At 37.4% G+C, this 18,769-nt stretch overlaps 2 protein-coding genes across 3 annotated transcripts; both read right to left on the bottom strand.

Annotated features, from left to right (window-relative positions):
* Window positions 1-4,572: 4,572 nt before the first annotated feature.
* ssb (small RNA binding exonuclease protection factor La) lies at window positions 4,573-13,097 on the bottom strand. Its single transcript, XM_026945656.3, has 12 exons — window positions 12,945-13,097; window positions 11,725-11,783; window positions 11,523-11,626; window positions 11,141-11,315; window positions 10,374-10,481; window positions 9,584-9,687; window positions 8,710-8,781; window positions 8,195-8,237; window positions 7,776-7,913; window positions 7,094-7,286; window positions 6,667-6,804; window positions 4,573-6,078 (listed from the first exon to the last, which is right to left on the bottom strand). The coding sequence occupies exons 2-12, from the start codon at window positions 11,779-11,781 to the stop codon at window positions 5,984-5,986; spliced, it is 1,227 nt and encodes a 408-aa protein (XP_026801457.1). The 5' UTR covers window positions 11,782-11,783; window positions 12,945-13,097; the 3' UTR covers window positions 4,573-5,983.
* A 789-nt stretch (window positions 13,098-13,886) lies between these two features.
* Window positions 13,887-16,868, bottom strand: phospho2 (phosphatase, orphan 2). Of its 2 annotated transcripts, none has more exons than XM_026945601.3 (2): window positions 16,734-16,868; window positions 13,887-15,372 (listed from the first exon to the last, which is right to left on the bottom strand). In XM_026945601.3, exons 1-2 carry the CDS (start codon window positions 16,815-16,817, stop codon window positions 14,623-14,625), a joined length of 834 nt encoding a protein of 277 aa, XP_026801402.2. In that variant the 5' UTR covers window positions 16,818-16,868; the 3' UTR covers window positions 13,887-14,622. The 2 variants fall into 2 exon arrangements, with proteins under 2 accessions (XP_026801402.2, XP_026801401.2); XM_026945600.3 differs by having other exon boundaries at window positions 13,887-15,393; window positions 16,734-16,858.
* Between the last annotated feature and the right edge of the window lie 1,901 nt (window positions 16,869-18,769).

Raw genomic sequence — 18,769 nt, 5'->3', positions numbered from 1 at the left:
CCCAGGAACATGTGGTGGATCTGGAGTCTATCCCAGGAACATCCCAGGAACATGTGGTGGATCTGGAGGCTATCCCAGAACCTGGATCAGATTCTAGTCACATCTCAGTGCACCAGTCACACACTCGTTCAGCACTAGAGGCAGTTTATCGTAGCCAATACACCTAAGGAACATGTGGTGGATCAGGAGTCTATCCCAGGAACATCCCAGGAACATGTGGTGGATCTGGAGTCTATCCCAGGAACATCCCAGGAACATGTGATGGATCTGGAGTCTATCCCAGAAACATCCCAGGAACATCCCAGGAACATGTGGGGGATCTGGAGTCTATCCCAGGAACATCCCAGGAACATCCCAGGAACATGTGGTGGATCTGGAGTCTATCCCAGGAACATCCCAGGAACATCCCAGGAACATGTGGTGGATCTGGAGTCTATCCCAGAACCTGGATCAGATTCTAGTCCATCTAAGTGCACCAGTCACGCACTAGAGGCAGTTTATCGTAGCCAATACACCTACTGGCATGTGTTTGGGAAGTTAGAGGAAGATGGAGAACCCCAGAAGAAACCCACACAGACGTGAGAACATGAGAAATCTGGAACAATATCCTGAGCTCAAGATAGAACCAGGGACCCTGGAGCTGTAAAGCTGTGAAATTAGGAACATCCCAGGAACATGTGATGGATCTGGACTCTAAGCTGTGATGTTACCTCTAGGATGGATGTGTGAAGCTACAGGTGCTTGATGGATTATTATTATTTTTTTTTAATTCTATCCATTTCCATAAGCAATCAAGACTTCAAGATTTCACCTCTAAAATTCTGTATCATATTTTAGGTACCTTATAGACGTTTGGCTTCAGGGATTAAAACAGCCTCTAGGTTTTGAAGCTTTGTATTAATAGACCATCGTCTAAACCCTGAAGGAAGAAGGTTGCCAAATAAAGGATGATGCAGAAGAGAATTCTTCTGGGATAATGAGGGGGAAAAAAATATCACATGAAAACCAACGATCAAAAATGAACACTATGAATGAGACAATGTGTTGCTGAGGGAAGCTTGATTTCTGTTTTTTTTTTTTTTTAATCTGTTTTTACTTCCGCGGATGAATCGTTTGTTCAGAACAGGGAGGGGAAAAGACAGAGTCACGACGTCAGCCTGGAGAAAACTGGTGAGCTTTTCGAAAAACAGATCACATTCAGAGTGATGACCTACAACAGAGGACATTAGCTTTCCTCCCTCTCTCCAACACACACACACACACACACACACACACCTAAAGGCCTACCTCCATTACTCTGCCTCTATTAACGTTTAAGACGCAGCCGAATTTCCAAATCAATTTTGAGTTTGCTTTTTAATTTAGATTTTATCTCTCTCTTTTTTTACTCATTTGTATTTAATATCTATGACTACATTTACATCTATTCATTTAGCAGAGCAAATCCAAGCATACTGTACAGCTATGACATGAACTAGCTTTGATGCTAGGGCTACGTGACTCTATTTCCATTTCAGGATCATAAACACAAGAGGAAACTCCAGCAGAATGCTGAGAGCTAGAAAGAAACCGGAAATGGCACAGATCAAGGATGCGAAAGACAAAAAAAGAGGCCAAATGTCACAATAGGAGAGAGTTAGGATTAAAAGGAAGAAGGAAAAAAAAAAGGAAGAAGGTGTGTGTTGAAGAAGATGCTTCAAAGATTTTGCTCAATCCTGAGAAGAGTTAAAAAAGATAATGAATCAGTGTATATAGATTTCTCTTTATCCCTCCATCAGCCAAGACATGTTTTGGGGAAAGGGGGGGGGGTGTCTTTAGTTTTGCACAAGGCTAATGATGTAGCTAACATGTAATGAAAGCTTATAGCCTCCAGTTTAGCAGCGTGAAGTTTAGCAGCGTGAAGTTTAGCTGCGTTCCACGTTCCCTATCCTTTCTCTCATTACTGTTTTTCCCTTTTTATTTTCTTCTCCTTTATTCTCTTTCTTCTAATTACGCATATCTTAATTAACGTACTTAATATTAAACAAATCATGGCGTACTTCATCCCACAATGCAAACACAGTTATTTTATCCAAACGACGACAGAGGCGTCTACAGACATTATTACAGCTCATCCTCAGATCTCAGATATGGAACGATAAATACTAATGCCTTTGGGTTATATTTCATATTGTACATAATTTTATTTATGAATTCAATAAATTGAAAATAATTAAGGAATCAGGTCCTGAATTATTATTATTATTTGATCTAATTTACTATTTATTTCTTTTATAATACAATATATATATATATATATTTTTACCTCTAATTATTTGAACTTCTTAGTTGCTGGGCCTTTGCCCTGAAAAATTTCATTTATACTTCTTTTTTTTTTTTTTTTTTTTTTTTTTAAGCATGTAAACTGTCATGTGACTGATATAAATTTATATATCAAAATCTTTTTATATTTAAAAGACAAGATTACACATTTGTCATTTTTGTGGTTAAACCATTACACAAATGAACATGATGCAGTATAACAGGTGGTCTTGTGACACTAGTACAGGATAATAATAATAATAATAATAATAATAATAATAATAATTAATGCATGCTGCATTAATTATATATATATACTAGTGTGTAGTATAGAGTATTCCAGTATAACACAGACATTTTTTTTTTTTTTTTACAAGGTCACATTGATCATGTTAACATAAAGACACCTGGAGCAACATCGCCATCTAGTGCTCCACAGGGACGTACACACACTCCTGTGCGTATAAAGCGAACAATACAACAACTCTGCTGCATTTTATTGGAAGGGATGTACAACAAACTTAGGAATTTTACTGTTTCAACATTTTTGCTCGTCTATGTTTCATTTTTTTGTCCCCAACACATTTAAAAATACTTTGCTACTCATAACGGTGCAGTATGTTTCATTTCTTAGTATATAGATAATGTGGAAATTATGTAGAAATAATAATAAAAAAAATAGTTTAAGTCTTTGTCTCTGAATATGTGCATTACATAACTGAAAAAAAAAAAATAAAGGAAATCTGATCTGACTTCTGGACCGGAATGTATGTTTGTATTTGGATTAGCCTCCTGTCAGTCATTTTATAGCCACGCCCACTCCGCCTTTTCACATCCTCATAAATCATTACGAGAAGTCGTACGTTTATAGAGTTGTAACTCGGATTTCAAGCAGCTGAACGTCCGAGTGCACTTGAAAGTGGTACCCAGCGCTCATGGTAACTGTAGTTAGCGTGCAAACTAGTTGATAAGTTTTGGGGTGGAGCTTTGTGTACATGGGTGGAAATGGGGGCGGAGTCAATGAGCATTATTCAAATCTTATTGAACTCCATGCATTTAACAGTTAGAGACCTTTTTTTCCCCAAAAAAATCTGACCTATTGCACCTTTAAGTGACTTGTTTAGTCAAGACTGTGCTTGTTTATTCATTTTTATGATCTGATGCAAGACTTTTTTTTTTGGTAAACTTACATGTTTTGTGTCCTTATTCCTTGACTTATTTTCTGGGTCTCAGGATCGAGGAGTCAGAGAGACATCACCTGAGTGATTGCACTACTGTGATGCCAATTAGACCTGGTCACATTTTGTTTTTTAATCTTTTTTTTCTTCTTCTTCTTCTTTTTTTTAAAAATTCCTTTCACCTTTAGTCTAAGACTTGTATTTAACCATTCAGAAAATGTGATGTCACCTCATAACACTCACATTTTTAAAAAATAAAGTTTCTTTTCTGCAATTTGCTCTTAAATGAGTAACATGATTGAGTTTTTTTAAGCATATAGAATTAGCAAATACACAAAATGTGGTTAACTTGTATCCCTTTTAATAACACAAGGATGTTCTAATGATTTATTTCTTCTTCTGGATGTTCAGTGTGACCTCATCAGTCAATTTCACATTATTATTGAAAAAAAAAAAAAAAAAGACATATAATAAAACAAATTTAAAAAAAAAAAAAACAGCACTCAATGCACTTCTTCTGTGCATTAGGATGCTTTACTTACGATTTAGTACAAAGTCTCTGAGCAGTTACAAATATTTATTATATTTGCACTTTATTAGGTTTGCAATGTTTTTAGCTATGTATTTTTAAGCTTCACTAAGAAATCATTTTAAAGCTTAGTTTTTAAAGCACAAAATATCAGATGAGTATCATCTAATACTCAAGATTTTAATTTCTATACCAATAATATTCAATAACATAAGAAACCATGGTATTGGGCCATTTCTAGTTTTTATACTTACACTAGACACTATACTTATTCTTCTAAGTGCTACTGAGTTTTTAAAATATATATTTAACCACAAATTAAGCAGTTATCAAGATGTAAATATATTATGCTCAGATTTGTAGACACTCCAACCAGACAGTTTAACCATAAATATGTGGCGTAAGATGAAAAATAATAAGATGAAATTGACGAATAAGGAGCTTGTCATGGTGGAATTTGTGTCTATGATCAGATTTAAAGCTGCAGAACGAGAAACAAGTCTAATTGGGTTTCCGTGCTTAATAATACACACACACACACACACACGAAACAAAATGATAACCTTTTGTCTTTTTCCCATTTTTATTCAAATTCAAAATATGAAATGAGCTAAATGCACCACACATGAAAAATAAAGTATAAAGAATGTCAGAGTGCCTTGCATTGAAATCCTTAGGGTGGGTATAAAGAAAAAAATAAAAGTGAATTAAAAATGGCACTTGGGAGTCGGACGCTTCGGTCAGAACAAAATGATCAAATTTAAAAAAACAAAACAAAACAAAAAGATTTCATTCTGGCCTGCTTAACAAAAGGAAAATAAAAACGTTAATAGCGGATAATGTACGGCTTTAGACACCATTTTAACACCAGTTTCTGAGTTCTGTGATCATAATGAGAAGATATATCCAGCTGACATGCACAATTGAGCCTGAAATCCATGGTAAAGTCAGGAGATGTGTTTCTAAGCGGCTTTTTCGGGTCACAGCTGAGAAGGGAACGTCGAGCCGCCGGAGAATAACCGAACCCCGTCCTGAGGTCAGTCAGCAGAATCCATGAAAGTCCACGTGTTTCTTTCTTGAGAAATGCGAGACGTGTCCGTGTGTCGTCCTGATCATCGCTTATATGATATTACAGAAGCATGTTTGACTGGGATCCTGCGTTCCACTCAGTAGGCAGCCTACAGTCTTCCTGATTATGGACTAGTTTATGCACTAAACAGTGACCATTTTCTAAACACACTACTGTGGTATTATGAACCGTGATGAAGTTGATCATGCGGTCGTCGCCGGATGAAAATGAAATCCAGACACGTGACCTCGTTGTCCTGATTTTGCTGAGGGTCGACAAGGGCGGGGCTTAATACAGTTATTTCATCAGCCAATCACAAACCGGATCAAACCTTCGTTTTAATTAGAAAATGAAAAAACAAAAAACAAATAATACTCAAAATAACAAATTTGACCACCGGCAACCATCAACACCTCACTGTTCACGACCTTCACGTTCATCAGGCACTTAAAGACGAAGATTTGGACTGAACTGGATCTTGGGGGGGAAATGACACAAACCCTCGAGAGACATTGTTGATGATGAGCATAAACAGCGAGTTTCTTGGTGTGAGGTTAGCCAAACTATCATACAGTACAATTATAGTGGAAAATTCACGGTTTTATTTTTAATCCGGAAAAAGTTTAATGATGTAGGATCATGTCTGCGATTGGCTGATTAAATTCAAGGCAAAATCAGGACTGTAATCCTTTTCAAAGTTCAGTATGAAGCGCGTTTGGCCGTATCGCGCCTTCAGAAATATTAACCGCGAAACGATGACGTTCAGCCGAGAGCTCGGTCCAGTGCGACGGGAAGCTGCAGGTGAGCAGGCACGGTGGACATTTTTTTTTTTCGGAGATATCGGATTGTAACTGGGGGGAATATTTACAGTACACACACGAAGGAAGCCGTGTTGCAGCTCCGCGTTTAAGAGCCGTTCTCCTCTTTGGCCTGCTTGGAGGCTGGAGCGTCAGCGTCTGTGCCGTTGGATTCGAGGGCTCTCTTTTTCGGCGCTGCGGGTTCTGTAAGATCAAAACAAATGCAGGAAGTCACTCCATACTGTGAGATGAAGAGAATAATCAGTATACACGCACGCTTTGTCATACAGCGGATGTTTGTACTTTAATGCCTTCTTCCGTCTAATCTAATCTATTACATATCATTAGAACAGACACATTCATAAGAAAGTCCATGATGAGCAACAAGAATTGATTACACAGGAAGTGTTTTAAGATACCACAGCGCTTTTGAATTTTGATTGGTCAGAAGGTGTTTAATTTTCTGACAATAACGCAGCTACATATTTATATTTAATGCACTCGTTCTAACATTATTGTTGCTATAGTAACTCACACAGACGTGGGAATGAATGTTTCAAGCTGGTATAATGTGTTCTTTAATAAGCCATCAAATTTCTGTGGTATTAGTGGGAAAAAAAACACAGATCAGGACACGCCATTATAGGAAACTAATCAATTTTAGTGTGATAACATGAAGTCTGCTTCATCACACCACCTTATCGTGGATTACTATCCTATGACATCATACATCTCAGTGTTTAATTCCTGATGTAATTCTGTGTTTGGACGGCGAGACCGTCTGCTTCTTACCTGCGTCCTCGCCGTCGTCGCCGTCACCGCCTTCTTCGTCACTGTCAAATTTAGTCTTCTTGCCCTGGAACCGTGTCTGCTCTCGTCCTCCTCTGTCCCTACGGCCGCCCCGCCCTCGGCCGCGACCCCTGTGACCTCCTGCGGGTCAAAACAAGAACAAGTGAGGCGGAGTTTGATACCAATACTTCATTCATACTCTGATGAATGAACGAGCCGAATAAGTCCCGCCTTATTTTCTTGGCTGGCCAATCATCTGTTGCTATTCAGCACTACCTCAGTTTAAAGGTGGTCAGGGTCACATGACCCTATAGTCCTTTGACTTTCAGCCTGATTTCATATTTGATTATAAATATTTAAGCAGGCTAGATTCCTCCCCCACTGATCATTAGACGTGTGCGGAGTGAGCTTATTGAACTTAGCACGAGACCTCTTCCTCCTTTGCGTTTGTTGAGCGATTCCTGCTGGCTCTCGATGATCTTCTTCAGAGTCTCCAGCTCGGCGTCTCCCTCCAGCACCTCCCACTGCACCACTTTATCTTTAATCTTCAGCTCGGAGCCTCCGGCTGCTTCCTGAGCATTCTCCAGGGCCTCCTTAGCATCCGAGCGGAACAGGATGGTGCCCTGAGTATAGAAAGAGCAAAATGAAATTATATATATATATATATATATATATATATGACAAGCATATATCTGCTAATATCTGCAATCCTGTTTGCACTGGTTTTGCATGATCATAATTGGGGGGAAGAAAATGGCAGACTTTGTGCAAACGAAAAACATTGTTATGCTTCAGTTTGGCTATTTTTTTTGTATTCAGACTTGATGACAAAAGGGTCAAATGAAGTGACATGCAAAATCAGTAACACACTAAATCATGACAAAAGATAGTAATGCTACAAAACTTCAGAATCACCCACAACTGTCACTTTTTATCTGTTCCGGATGATTTTTTTTTTTTTTTAAGGTGAATTGAGAGCAGGGAAAAAAAATCTCACACAAGCGTAAATTATACAACGTCAGACACGGGATACTTCTCGACTAGCACTGTAACCCCCATCCAAGTGTGACGCCGTCTCGAAAAGCTTTCCCACAATGCACTGCAGGCCTCACCTCTTTTGCGCCTCTGGTGAAGTCGATCCATTTGATCTGAGCGTGCTCGGCGAAGATCTTGTGGAAATCCTCTCGAGAAACCTGATCCAGTTCACCTGAGAACTTGAGCACACAGCCTCTCTGCTCCTCCAGAGATTTCTGGAAACACAAAAGTCATTCAAGAGGGAGTCGTTTTGACACAAAGTCGGCGGTTTGTCAGCCCCTCTTTACTATAAATCATTACAATACACAGGTGTAGAAGTGTAAAGACAAACTGGAGAGAGTGTGTTGTGAATAAGAGTGAATAAGAGTGTCCTGGGATGAGCACAGGACAGTCTTAATGATTACAGCAGCAGCTCTTATGTACATTATGTAGATGAGATCACACTGTTATAACTAATACTAATGTGTGTGCTTTTGATTAGTGAAAAGAAACTCACCATCTCTTCCTTCTCAGCCTGTTTCTGCTTCTCTTCTTTTTCACTGAAATGAAAATGGTGCCGTTAGAAGAGTGAAGGACAGTAAAATTCCACACGTCACCGCATCAGCATGGGACGGGTGTGAAACGGGTGTGACTACATCATTTCCGTGGTATTTCCGTTACGTTTTGTAGGCTTGAGCAGACTGCAGAAGTGGCAAAAGGTTACTGAGAAAAGAGATCACAGTCCGGCCTTCTTTGTTTCCATTGGCTCACGAGACAAAGGTCCCTTTGTCCTTTCCCCTTCAGTGAACTGACTTTCCCACTGAGAGACTTCTACAGCCTGAGCACTGCTTCAAAAGCAGTCATTATAAATGCTACGCCTAAAGCGAGTCGCTTTTCTGATCGATGATGCGAGCGAGACTATAGATACCGACTACCGTGATTGCTATTGGATGACGGCAGGAGACGAATCCGGCTCTTGCCGGCTCTCTAAAGCATTCCTAATGTACAGTGTGTCGTGCTCGGGTTTCTCACCTCCTGGCTTTGGCCTTGGCTTCTGCCCGACCCTGCTTCCTCTCCTCGGCTTTCTTAGCAAAGTAGTCGTCTCTGCACACGCAAAGAGGTCAGAGGTTAAACAACGCCCTCCAAAGACTAAACTCAGATCTGATCGCTCAGCTCACACAGTAATGAACAAAAATGTGTATATACAGCAGAATATAAAAGAAATACAGCATTTATCCAGAATACAGCATTAAAACAGTAAAGCCAGCTGATAAACCTGTGTATGTAACATATTTACACTTTATTTGTGATTGAATAATAAACACCTTTATAGCAAACAGTTACTTAGCAATATAGCCATTAGCATTTACATAATCGGTCTAATTTACTGATATGATAAAAAAAAAAAAAGGTTCAGATTTATGTGAACCAATAATGTGCATATAATGTTTTAAAATATTTTTACTGTTATTAAAGCTTTATAATCCTAAACAGAGAGAACAGTTGTGATGATTCAGTATATACCGCTCGCAGTGCAAATTTTAAATACATTATAAATCAATAAACAGATATTAATTAGCACTATTTTCAGCCAGTTAGAACAATTCAGTGAAGGAAAGATAATGGAAAGGTTGGATAAATACCGTGCCTATTGTTAGTACATCGAATAGTGAATCCGATTAAACCAGTGTATTGAGAGTGTATACTTTTCGCTCTCTGGTCACGGCACCAACGGAGCACGTCTCTTGGAGTCGAGAACAAACATACTGTCACGTCTACAATACGCAGACGTGCTGAGTAAGCTGTGTGAAAGCAAAACTGTTGTCTTTAACCTAGGCAGTGCCCTTACACCGTGTGCGCTGAGGCTTACGTGTTTACACAGCGTGACGCTTAATTCAGGACTTACTTGATCAGAACAATCATGTCATTTCCTTTGAACTGTTTTACATCGTCTCTTGCAACGAAGGCCTTGGCCGCCTCCTCTGACTCCAAGACTGCGAAGATGGAGCCCTGCAGAGAGCAAGAACAATAAATTAATAGCCCTTCCCCACCAACAAGAGGTCAGAAAAACCCTTTTTATTATTTAAAAAAAAAAAAAAAACAGTCGACAGTTTCACCATTTAAAAGTTGAACCATTTAATAATCATCAGTTTGATGAGTTTCCTAACGCTCAGCGTAAAAAATTTTACAAGCCGTACTTCTGGCTCTGAGAACATCATTTTCCATCCAAAGTCAAATCCCTCAGCATCTACACACACAGTCCTGAGACACTGCCATACAGAACAATATATACAATATACACATGTTTATTGCTTTTAGCTGTTTATTTGAAATGTGTAGCTGATGCATTAACAGTGTATCTGCTGTTTGATTTTGTTGTAATCATCAGTACAAGTAAAGAATAAAAATAATATATAATAATAATGAGGAGTTGAAAAGTACTTTCCTTAAAAAAAAGCACACAGTAGTGTTCCAACCATTATACGTTTACATTTATTAAGGATTTAGTAAAACGTACTATTTACCTGTTTAGAGTTACATTAAATGTTGTGGAGCGTCTGTTTTATTTCACTTATGAAGTTTTACATGGAGCTACACTAACATTACCAGTGCAGTGTGCAATAACGATACAGGAAGTCACATTATTGTTCATTTTTCATAAAAAAAAAAAAAAAAAAAAAAATCAGCAGTCTTACTTTGAAAGTTTTCTGTGGTCCTTTCCTCATGTGAATGTTCTCCACCTGTCCTTTATCAGCGAGCCAGTCTTTAATGTCGTCCAGCGTCGTGTCCAAAGGAAAGCCTTTCTGTGAGATAACAATTATCCATTATCATAAACCATATGATAAACCATACACCCTAGTGTGTATAGAGTGCAAGCCGATGATTAAAAAAAAGAAAGTGATACATTTTCTAACTTGTGCTTGTATTTAGTACAACAGCTGTGAATATTTATCACTGCATCGATTCATAACAGCGTGTGTCAGGTTAAATATCTTATCCAGGGTGTATACTGGTAATGTCAAAAGTGGCTATAGTACGTTTTAATGCCATAACTGCAGTGATAATAGAGGAAAAGAACAATGAAGTATGAAGAATGAAGTAGGAAAGAATGATGTTCATGCTAAACACCACTGTAATGGAAGCAGTTCCAGCAGTAACATCAACACCTCACCATATGAATCATTTATAATATTTATAACGTTTCAGTGTTTAACACATTTATATTGGTGCCATGACCTGGATCTCAGTGGCCTAAAAGCCGGAGCTGGAAGCACAGAGATACGCCTGACGATGACTACAGTCCATGTAAAACAGTGAAATAATAACTCTGTAGTTGTGGATTTGTCCAAAAATATCTCTCACTTTGTATCAAATACATTTGCATGGCATAAGATTGGGGCGTGTCAGTCCCAGGAAAGGAGGCGTGGCCTAGGCCTAAGTAAGTCACTCACAAGTCACTCACCATGTATATAGATTTGTGTTTGAGGGCATCTTTGTACTCCTCGTTGTATTCGGGCAGAGGTTTGCTGGGGCTGCGTCTGATCTTGGTTTGATCCTCGCTGATCTCCAGCAGCCCCGTTTTCGATTTCCGCAGAGACTCGACAATAACCGCGGCGTCCGAGGTCAAACTTTTTAGCCTGTGGAGACAGAGGTGTGTGAGAATGACGTATTACCAGAGACTCCTCGAGCCAAACATGAGGCAAAGAACACTGTCTAATCTTTCATCATAAATATTAAGGCAGGATTTAACTTTCTCGAGATATTAAATACGAAGCTATATAATCACGACTGCTATTTTGTCCATCCATCCGGTGTAATTTTCTGTGCTGTAGTGCACCTTGTACCTGTTAAACTTGAGCATCGTCTCTAGAGTAACCCAGCCATCATCCAGCTGTATCTGCTCTTTTAGAAAGCGGTCTCGAGGGAGATTGTGGTCTCCGAAATAATACTGAAAAGAAAGACGGGGGAAAAAGAAAACACTATTTAACACCTGTATATGGATTTTAAAGCTCAATGGTAAAGGAGCCAGGTCAGTGTGTGCCTCACCTCTATCTGTTCAGCCACCTTCTTTTCCAGCGAGGACATTTCTTGTTCTTCAGCCATCCCTAATACAATTAAATAATTAATTAAATAAACAAATAATTAAATAAATAACCTAATTTAAAGTAAGAACTTTGGCTATATAAATAGGAGAAGTGTTTCTCTGGAGAAAATTCACCAAAAAATAGCAAAAGGTCCTAAAGATTAGTGGACTGACTAGAAGTGCATTAGGAGTTTTTTTTTTTTTTTTTTTTTTAATAAAAAGATTTAGATTATTATACTTTATACATATAGACATTATGTTTATTGTCCAATTGTCAACTCCATAACACACAAGCTGTGGTAACAATTAAGCAGATAATTAATAATTGATGACAATAATAATTAATAATTTCTGGCTAGTTATTAAGCTGGATATTTTTAAAGAATTAAGGAAGAAAGACTTTTTTTTTTTGTTTGTGTACAATTTGGTTTATTTCTTCCCAATGTATACATTATAAATATTATAAAGCTTTCCACAGATAATAAAAAAAGGTCTATATAAAAGTTTATTATAAAAATATAATAATAATATATGTTATATTGTCATTCTAAGATGATATATATAAATATTAAGGAGGCACACTTTCGGTACAAATCCATGTACACACAAGTGGCAGTGCAAGTCGCGCGCATGCACTGGATGTCCGCCATTTTTGAAAACGACGAGCTCGCGTTAGATCTCGCGATAACTCTGCACCGCCGACGAGATTTGGATCCAAACCATTCAGCAGCTACAAAGTGGTGGGGGGAAAAGACCTCAAAAAGGTGAAACTCTTTCCACTTAAAGGCAGGTTCGTATTTAATCTTAGAGTTTTCGCACTTTTACAGTGGAAAAGCCTTAAAATGTGCACTTCCGGGGTTTTTTGTGTTGCCATGCGGAGGTTTAGCTTGGTTAGCGCTAACTGTTACACACATGGAGCAGAAGAGCAAGTCACAAACACTGAACTGTTCTGTTTAAAGTAAAGCATTTAAATCATTTACTTTCACTAATTTGAAAGAGTTGGATATATAAATGAGAATATAATAATGTTAAAATGTTATCCTGTTGAATCCACGCCACATGGATAGAAAATCTTACATCATGCTGCATTCACACGTTATTTACTCCAACATACACATGGACTTAAAGCTAAATATAAACAATATAACTTTTAAAAAACACATTTCAGCATTAAAACACTTACTTTTGTGCCTTAATATCTATCTGCGTTTGGATGAACTGCAGCTCTGCTTCGCTCACGTTTGACACACGCGTTTCTCAACCGCACATGCGCGTTACATCATTTATCGACGAATCATGGGAAATTGTGTCCGAAGTCTCATAAAGCCTACAAAAATGGCCGAATATATGGAAAAGATGACAATTTAATCCGAACAAACTATTCATTAAATATCATAATTATTATTTTTATTAATAATAATAATAATTATTATTATTATTGCTGTTGTTGAATTGTATTGCAGAAAAATGTGACATGCAAATTACAACCACAAACACTTCATAATTATTCAATCATAAAAGCTATTGACTTTATTATAATTGACAATCATAAAACAAATTAACAAATGGTTAGGTATATGTAAAAGACCTTAATTTAATCAGTTAAAGGACACACTACTAATTAAATACATTATTATTATTATTATTATTATTATTATTATTGTTGTTGTTGTTATTGTTGTTAAAAATGTGATATGTCAATTACAACCACAAATGCTGTTATAGATTTATTTTTTCTCATATTATAATAATTATAACTCTTAGAGTATTAACATCAGTATTAACATCAGTTTGGTAGGCGTAAAACTCCTCTGTCCTGAAGATGTCTGAAAAAATGAAAGTTACAACTTCACCTCTGACTGGTACAAAGCGCTGACACTGGAGACTCCTTCTTCCGGAAGTTATTAAATAAACATCTCCTTACAGAAAACTTCACCATCTCAATGATTAAACGTGCTTTTTTTAATATTTATGTGACGTATTTAGCATACACGTCCCTGTGTAATGTGTTACAATACTGCATTCATATAAACTAGTGTCAGAGCTGCTGTTATAGAAAATGAATCAACACTTTCTGACCAATCAGATTCGAGATAACAAATCACATTCTTAAACTTGAAGACTATAGGATGAGGACAGGACGAGTTCATTCCTTTTATTATTACCATTTTATAACCCATACACTTTATATTCCTGGATAAAATCATTTAAGAAGCCCTGAGAGAAGCTACATACCTACAGCAGACATCCTAATCAGCTTGTGCGTTAACAGTTTCCTGCATTACCCACAATGCCGTTTTAAAGACAATGATGCAGCGGCGCTTTAGTACTTCAGTCTGTCCAGCTCTCTCACCACTTCATCTGTTCAAACAGATCATCTTCCAAAGGTTCAATATTTCACACTAATACCACCATCATCTCTGAGCACAACCATGACATGTAGCTGCATTGCATTCTGGGACTTCGAGTCCTGCATTTGCACCAACATCTCCGCTACATTTACGCCGGATTTCTCCTTCATGTGACGTGGAAAAACGGTGAGTGAGAAAAATAAGTGCTTACTATCAAACTCTAATAGTAACTGCGCTTGCAATAACAATATCCCTCTGTGACAAAATCAAGCATCGAGCAACAAATCAATCAGATATTTTACTCCAAACATATTTTAAGTGTTTCACGCTACAGGTTTCCTTTAAACTGGAGAATTGTAAGAGCAGTGACTAATCCGCTTCTCAGATAAAAACATCCTACATATGAATAAATGTAAACATTTTAGATCGTATTCTTCTGACTGTATCTTGAGGCTATTTTTAATGGCTCTAACACCAAGAAATTTCTAGCAGCCCTTGAGTTTTAATGTTTTAAAATAGTTCAGCCTGTTTCTGGATGAGTTTCAGCTGGTTTAGTATTTCAGTCCCGCTGCTCCAAGGTATCACCTGCACCTTAGGACCGTTACTTTCACTCCTGCTTTTGGCCAGAAGTTTTTCAAGGCTGTACCCTTTACGTGGCATTGCGATATCCCCTTCATTTAAAACCTTAACCGGACAGAAATCATTGCTTCCATCTCCTACGTAACACACAGTGTGGTAATGGACACCAGTGTCCGCTTGCTTGTCTCGAAAATCAGTCAACACTTTCTGCTTGCACATGTTAACCGGACAGCGTTCGCAGGAGTGCGAATGAAAGCAGCGGACTTCGATGTACCCGCGCGGGTCAACACTGGCCGGGTTCGAGAAGACGCTATGGATGGCGCTTGTCACGTCGCCGACTTCTAAAATCCAGTCTATGAACAGAGTGTTGGAATCGGAGACTATAATGCAATCGATGTCGCTCTGGTTTTGACGGATGAACTTCAGCAGCTCGATCATTCCGTCCGTGAACGGGATCGTCTGCATGAGCTCCCGTATGGCGTCCGGAGGGACAGACCGCTCTCCGAGGTAGGTAAACACTCGACCCATGTACTCGGTCCAGCGTCCTCTCTGGTATGAATTCTCGAGCCAGGCAGGGAGGCTCCGCTCAGGCGTGCATCCGATCACCCACGTGTCACTGTTCCTGTCCACCAGCGTGTGATCAAAATCAAACACCACTAACGTCTTCTTCTTCATCGTGGCCTGCAAGCATGTTAAAGGAATCTAATAATAAAAGTAGGTTCACAGATAGCATTGGTTGGAAAACAATATGACATGAAATAATCTGAAATAATAGCTCTTAAACATTATTTACCACGCTATTGTTATGTCTAACGAAGTAAGAGCTTTCATCACGAGTAAGAGCTTTCATCACAAGTAAGATCTTATATTGAGTACGATCTTTCATCACGAGTAAGATCTTGCGTCACAAGTAACATCTTATGTCAAGAGTAAGATCTTACGTCACGACTAACATCTTATGTCAAGAGCAAGATCTTTCCTCACCAGTAAGATCTTACGTCACGAGTAAGATCTTGAGTCACGAGTAAGATCTTTCATCACAAGTTTGTCACAAGTAAGATCTTTCGTAACAAGTAAGATCTTTTGTCAAGAGTAATATCTTACGTCCCGAGTAACATCTTACGTCACAAGTAACATCTTTCGTCACCAGTAAGATCTTACGTCAAGAGTAAGATCTTGAGTCACGAGTAATATCTTATGTCAAAAGTAAGATCTTGAGTCACGAGTAATATCTTACGTCAAGAGTAAGATCTTGAGTCACGAGTAATATCTTACGTCAAGAGTAAGATCTTGAGTCACGAGTAATATCTTACGCCAAGAGTAACATCTTACATCACGAGTAACATATTACATGGCAAGTAAGATCTTTCGTCACAAGTAAGCTTTTTCGTCACAAGTAAGATCTTTCATTGTCGTTCATTAACAACCCTGCTGAAAAAAAAAAAACAATAGAAACCATCACAGAAATTCTAATGGTTTCCACTACAAATATCATTACAAACCATCAGCTAACCATTAAACCCATTACCATTATTGGTCCTTAATGGTATGACATAACATGCCACCAATAGAAGGCAACATTTTACCAGTAGAGACCATTAGACCATTAGAGTTTCCATTCAAACCAATACAATTCCCATTATAACCATTAAACCCATTCAGATTCTTTGAGGGTTTCAATTGTTTTTTTCAGCAGGGAAATAAAAAGTTGTATTTATTGGCAAATTGCTGTGATATAATGCTGAAGCTGAAGAATGAATCATGCTGTTATAGAAAAATAATCAACCTTGGACCTGTAAGATTAACTCCATTTCATCACATGACCCCACGTTGATTGTTTTCCCATAACAGCAGACCAGTGACTGTTTTATTCTTTACATAATAATAACCACTTGGTAAATGATTCTCCATGTCAACAGAGATTAGCCGCTTAGCTACATGGTGATAACGCGAATGTATTCTGCAACACATCCGTAAATTCATGAAATCTAACGTAAATATATAAAAATAATTTAAGAAGACATTACACTTTAACTGCTTACCAATTCAGACGAACACGACCCGTGTACAGTTTTATTCTCCGAAAGGTATCTGATTGTAAATCGAAAGTCATTTTTACACCGCATGCCTCTTTGTCATTGGCTATCGGGAAACGCAGTCATCTATAATTGGCTGTTAGGAACGTCACTCAATTTGCACCAACGCGCTGATTGGCTCTGCAAAGAACTGCGGAAGTGAATAAACCGGTTCCTTTTATTCAGACATTTTTTAAATCCCAATGTTAATTTTTCTCATATTTCTGTTTGGCTTGCCATTTTATTAAACGCTGTATCTACATATATAAGCGATATCCATACTTTTATATAAATATATTTATTTATATATATATATTTTTTCTAGTGCAAACACTACACTAGAATCTAAAAACTACACCTCCCATGAACACCCGCGCTACAGTATTAAGTAGCGTTAGCGTGTGACTAATTTTCGCTAGCCAACAGCCACTCAACTCAGCCATAATGCCTGTTGGAGATATTTATTTTCTCTCTTTTAAATACCTAATAAGCATCTAATAAGCATTAGAAACTGTTGTAATCGCATTTTGGCTTAAATTTGACGGCCAATTCTGGTGTTTAGCTAGCTTGCTAGCTTGCTATCTAGCAGGCCGGTGTACAGCCGAGATACCCGGATGAGGATGCGGTATGTCATTGGTTTAGATGATACACGAGTGATTCTCAAAGTCCAGGAAGTATTTTTTTTTTAAATTGCAGAGCAAGAACACACACAAAGGATTTACAAAATGTACCCACTGTTACAATCCTAATAAAGCCAAAGGAAATAAACAGAAAGAAAAAAAAAATAAAAAATACAAAAATGAAACAAATATATTATCATGGGACTTGAATTAACAAGAGAAAAAGTTGCAAGTATTCTATATAATCATTTTGCCTTATATTTATAAGGATATTTTTATTGGAAACTTATTTAAATCAAAGTCACATTTTAAAAAAAAATCCAAACCTCTCATCTTTTCAAAAATCAGATTAGGGATGATATTCCATATTTTGTCTTTCCTGCACAAAGATTCTTTATCCATTTATTCTTCAATACGCAGTTTGATTGCATAGAATAGTCTTTTTAATATAGTGTATTCTGTTCTTCCAGATGAAGTTAATCAATAGAGTATCTGCTTCTCTTATGACGGATTGTGGAACGTCTACTGTAAGAGCTGTATACACCAAGAGTGATAACTCAATGATAATAATTCAATGATAGATCTCTCATTAACCATGAATTGATTTTTTTTGTTTAATTTTCCCAATAACTGGCATCAAATTTAAATTATTTCTCTCCTTTTGATCTTTACAGATCTTGATACCTAAATAATCTACCACTTCCTTCACTGGTATCCATATATTATTAAGGATACATTTTTTCAAAGGGAAACATATTTCTTAATTTTTAAAAACAAACCAGATACAGATGAAAAACTATTAAGACAGTCAATTGCTTTCTTAATTTCAACCTGTCGTATACCTCTGTTGATCTTACACTGTGATGTTGTTCCATATGGCAACTTAATTGAGTTGTTACAGTCTTTATACAGTGTTTGAATGATTCATCTAAAAAAAAAAAAAAACTCTCCAAAACCAAAATCAATATGTTCTGGTTCATTTTCCATTACATATCTGATTTCACATCATTATATTTTGTTGTATTTAGTGAGAGAAAAATGGCTTTGTGATCTGTAAGAACAGAAGGTTCTATAGAGACCTCTTTAACATAATTAACTAAATTCCTCGAAATTAACCAGTAATTGATATGTGACTGTTGAGTACAGTCTTTTTTCCATCATGTAAACTGAACTTTATCTGGATACATATGTCTCCATATATTAAGCAAATCAAGTGTTGAACATAGATTATTCAATTCTGGAAGAACAGACCTGACATTTGGACGAGGAGGAAAACAATCCTTTTCAGGGTCCCATATTGTATTAAAATTCAATTAAATTAAATTCAGTTTTATTTGTGTAGTGCTTTTAACAATGGACATTGTCACAAAGCAGCTTTACAGA

This window comes from Pangasianodon hypophthalmus, chromosome 2 (assembly GCF_027358585.1).
Source record: "Pangasianodon hypophthalmus isolate fPanHyp1 chromosome 2, fPanHyp1.pri, whole genome shotgun sequence".
Lineage (NCBI taxonomy): Eukaryota > Metazoa > Chordata > Actinopteri > Siluriformes > Pangasiidae > Pangasianodon > Pangasianodon hypophthalmus.
Note: the sequence above shows the minus strand (reverse complement) of the source record. Positions and strands in the feature narration are given on the sequence as shown.

Bases quoted from the DNA above. Each gene is read 5' to 3' on its own strand.
- ssb (XM_026945656.3), bottom strand. From the start codon at position 11,781: ATGGCTGAAGAACAAGAAATGTCCTCGCTGGAAAAGAAGGTGGCTGAA. The intron at 9,688-10,373 runs GTAAGACTGCTG...TGCTCTCTGCAG, and splicing joins GACCACAGAAAACTTTCAAA to GGCTCCATCTTCGCAGTCTT. The intron at 8,782-9,583 runs GTAAGTCCTGAA...TTGCGTGTGCAG, and splicing joins GACATGATTGTTCTGATCAA to AGACGACTACTTTGCTAAGA.
- phospho2 (XM_026945600.3), bottom strand. From the start codon at position 16,817: ATGCGGTGTAAAAATGACTTTCGATTTACAATCAGATACCTTTCGGAG. The intron at 15,394-16,733 runs GTAAGCAGTTAA...TTTTATTATTAG, and splicing joins GGTCGTGTTCGTCTGAATTG to ATTCCTTTAACATGCTTGCA.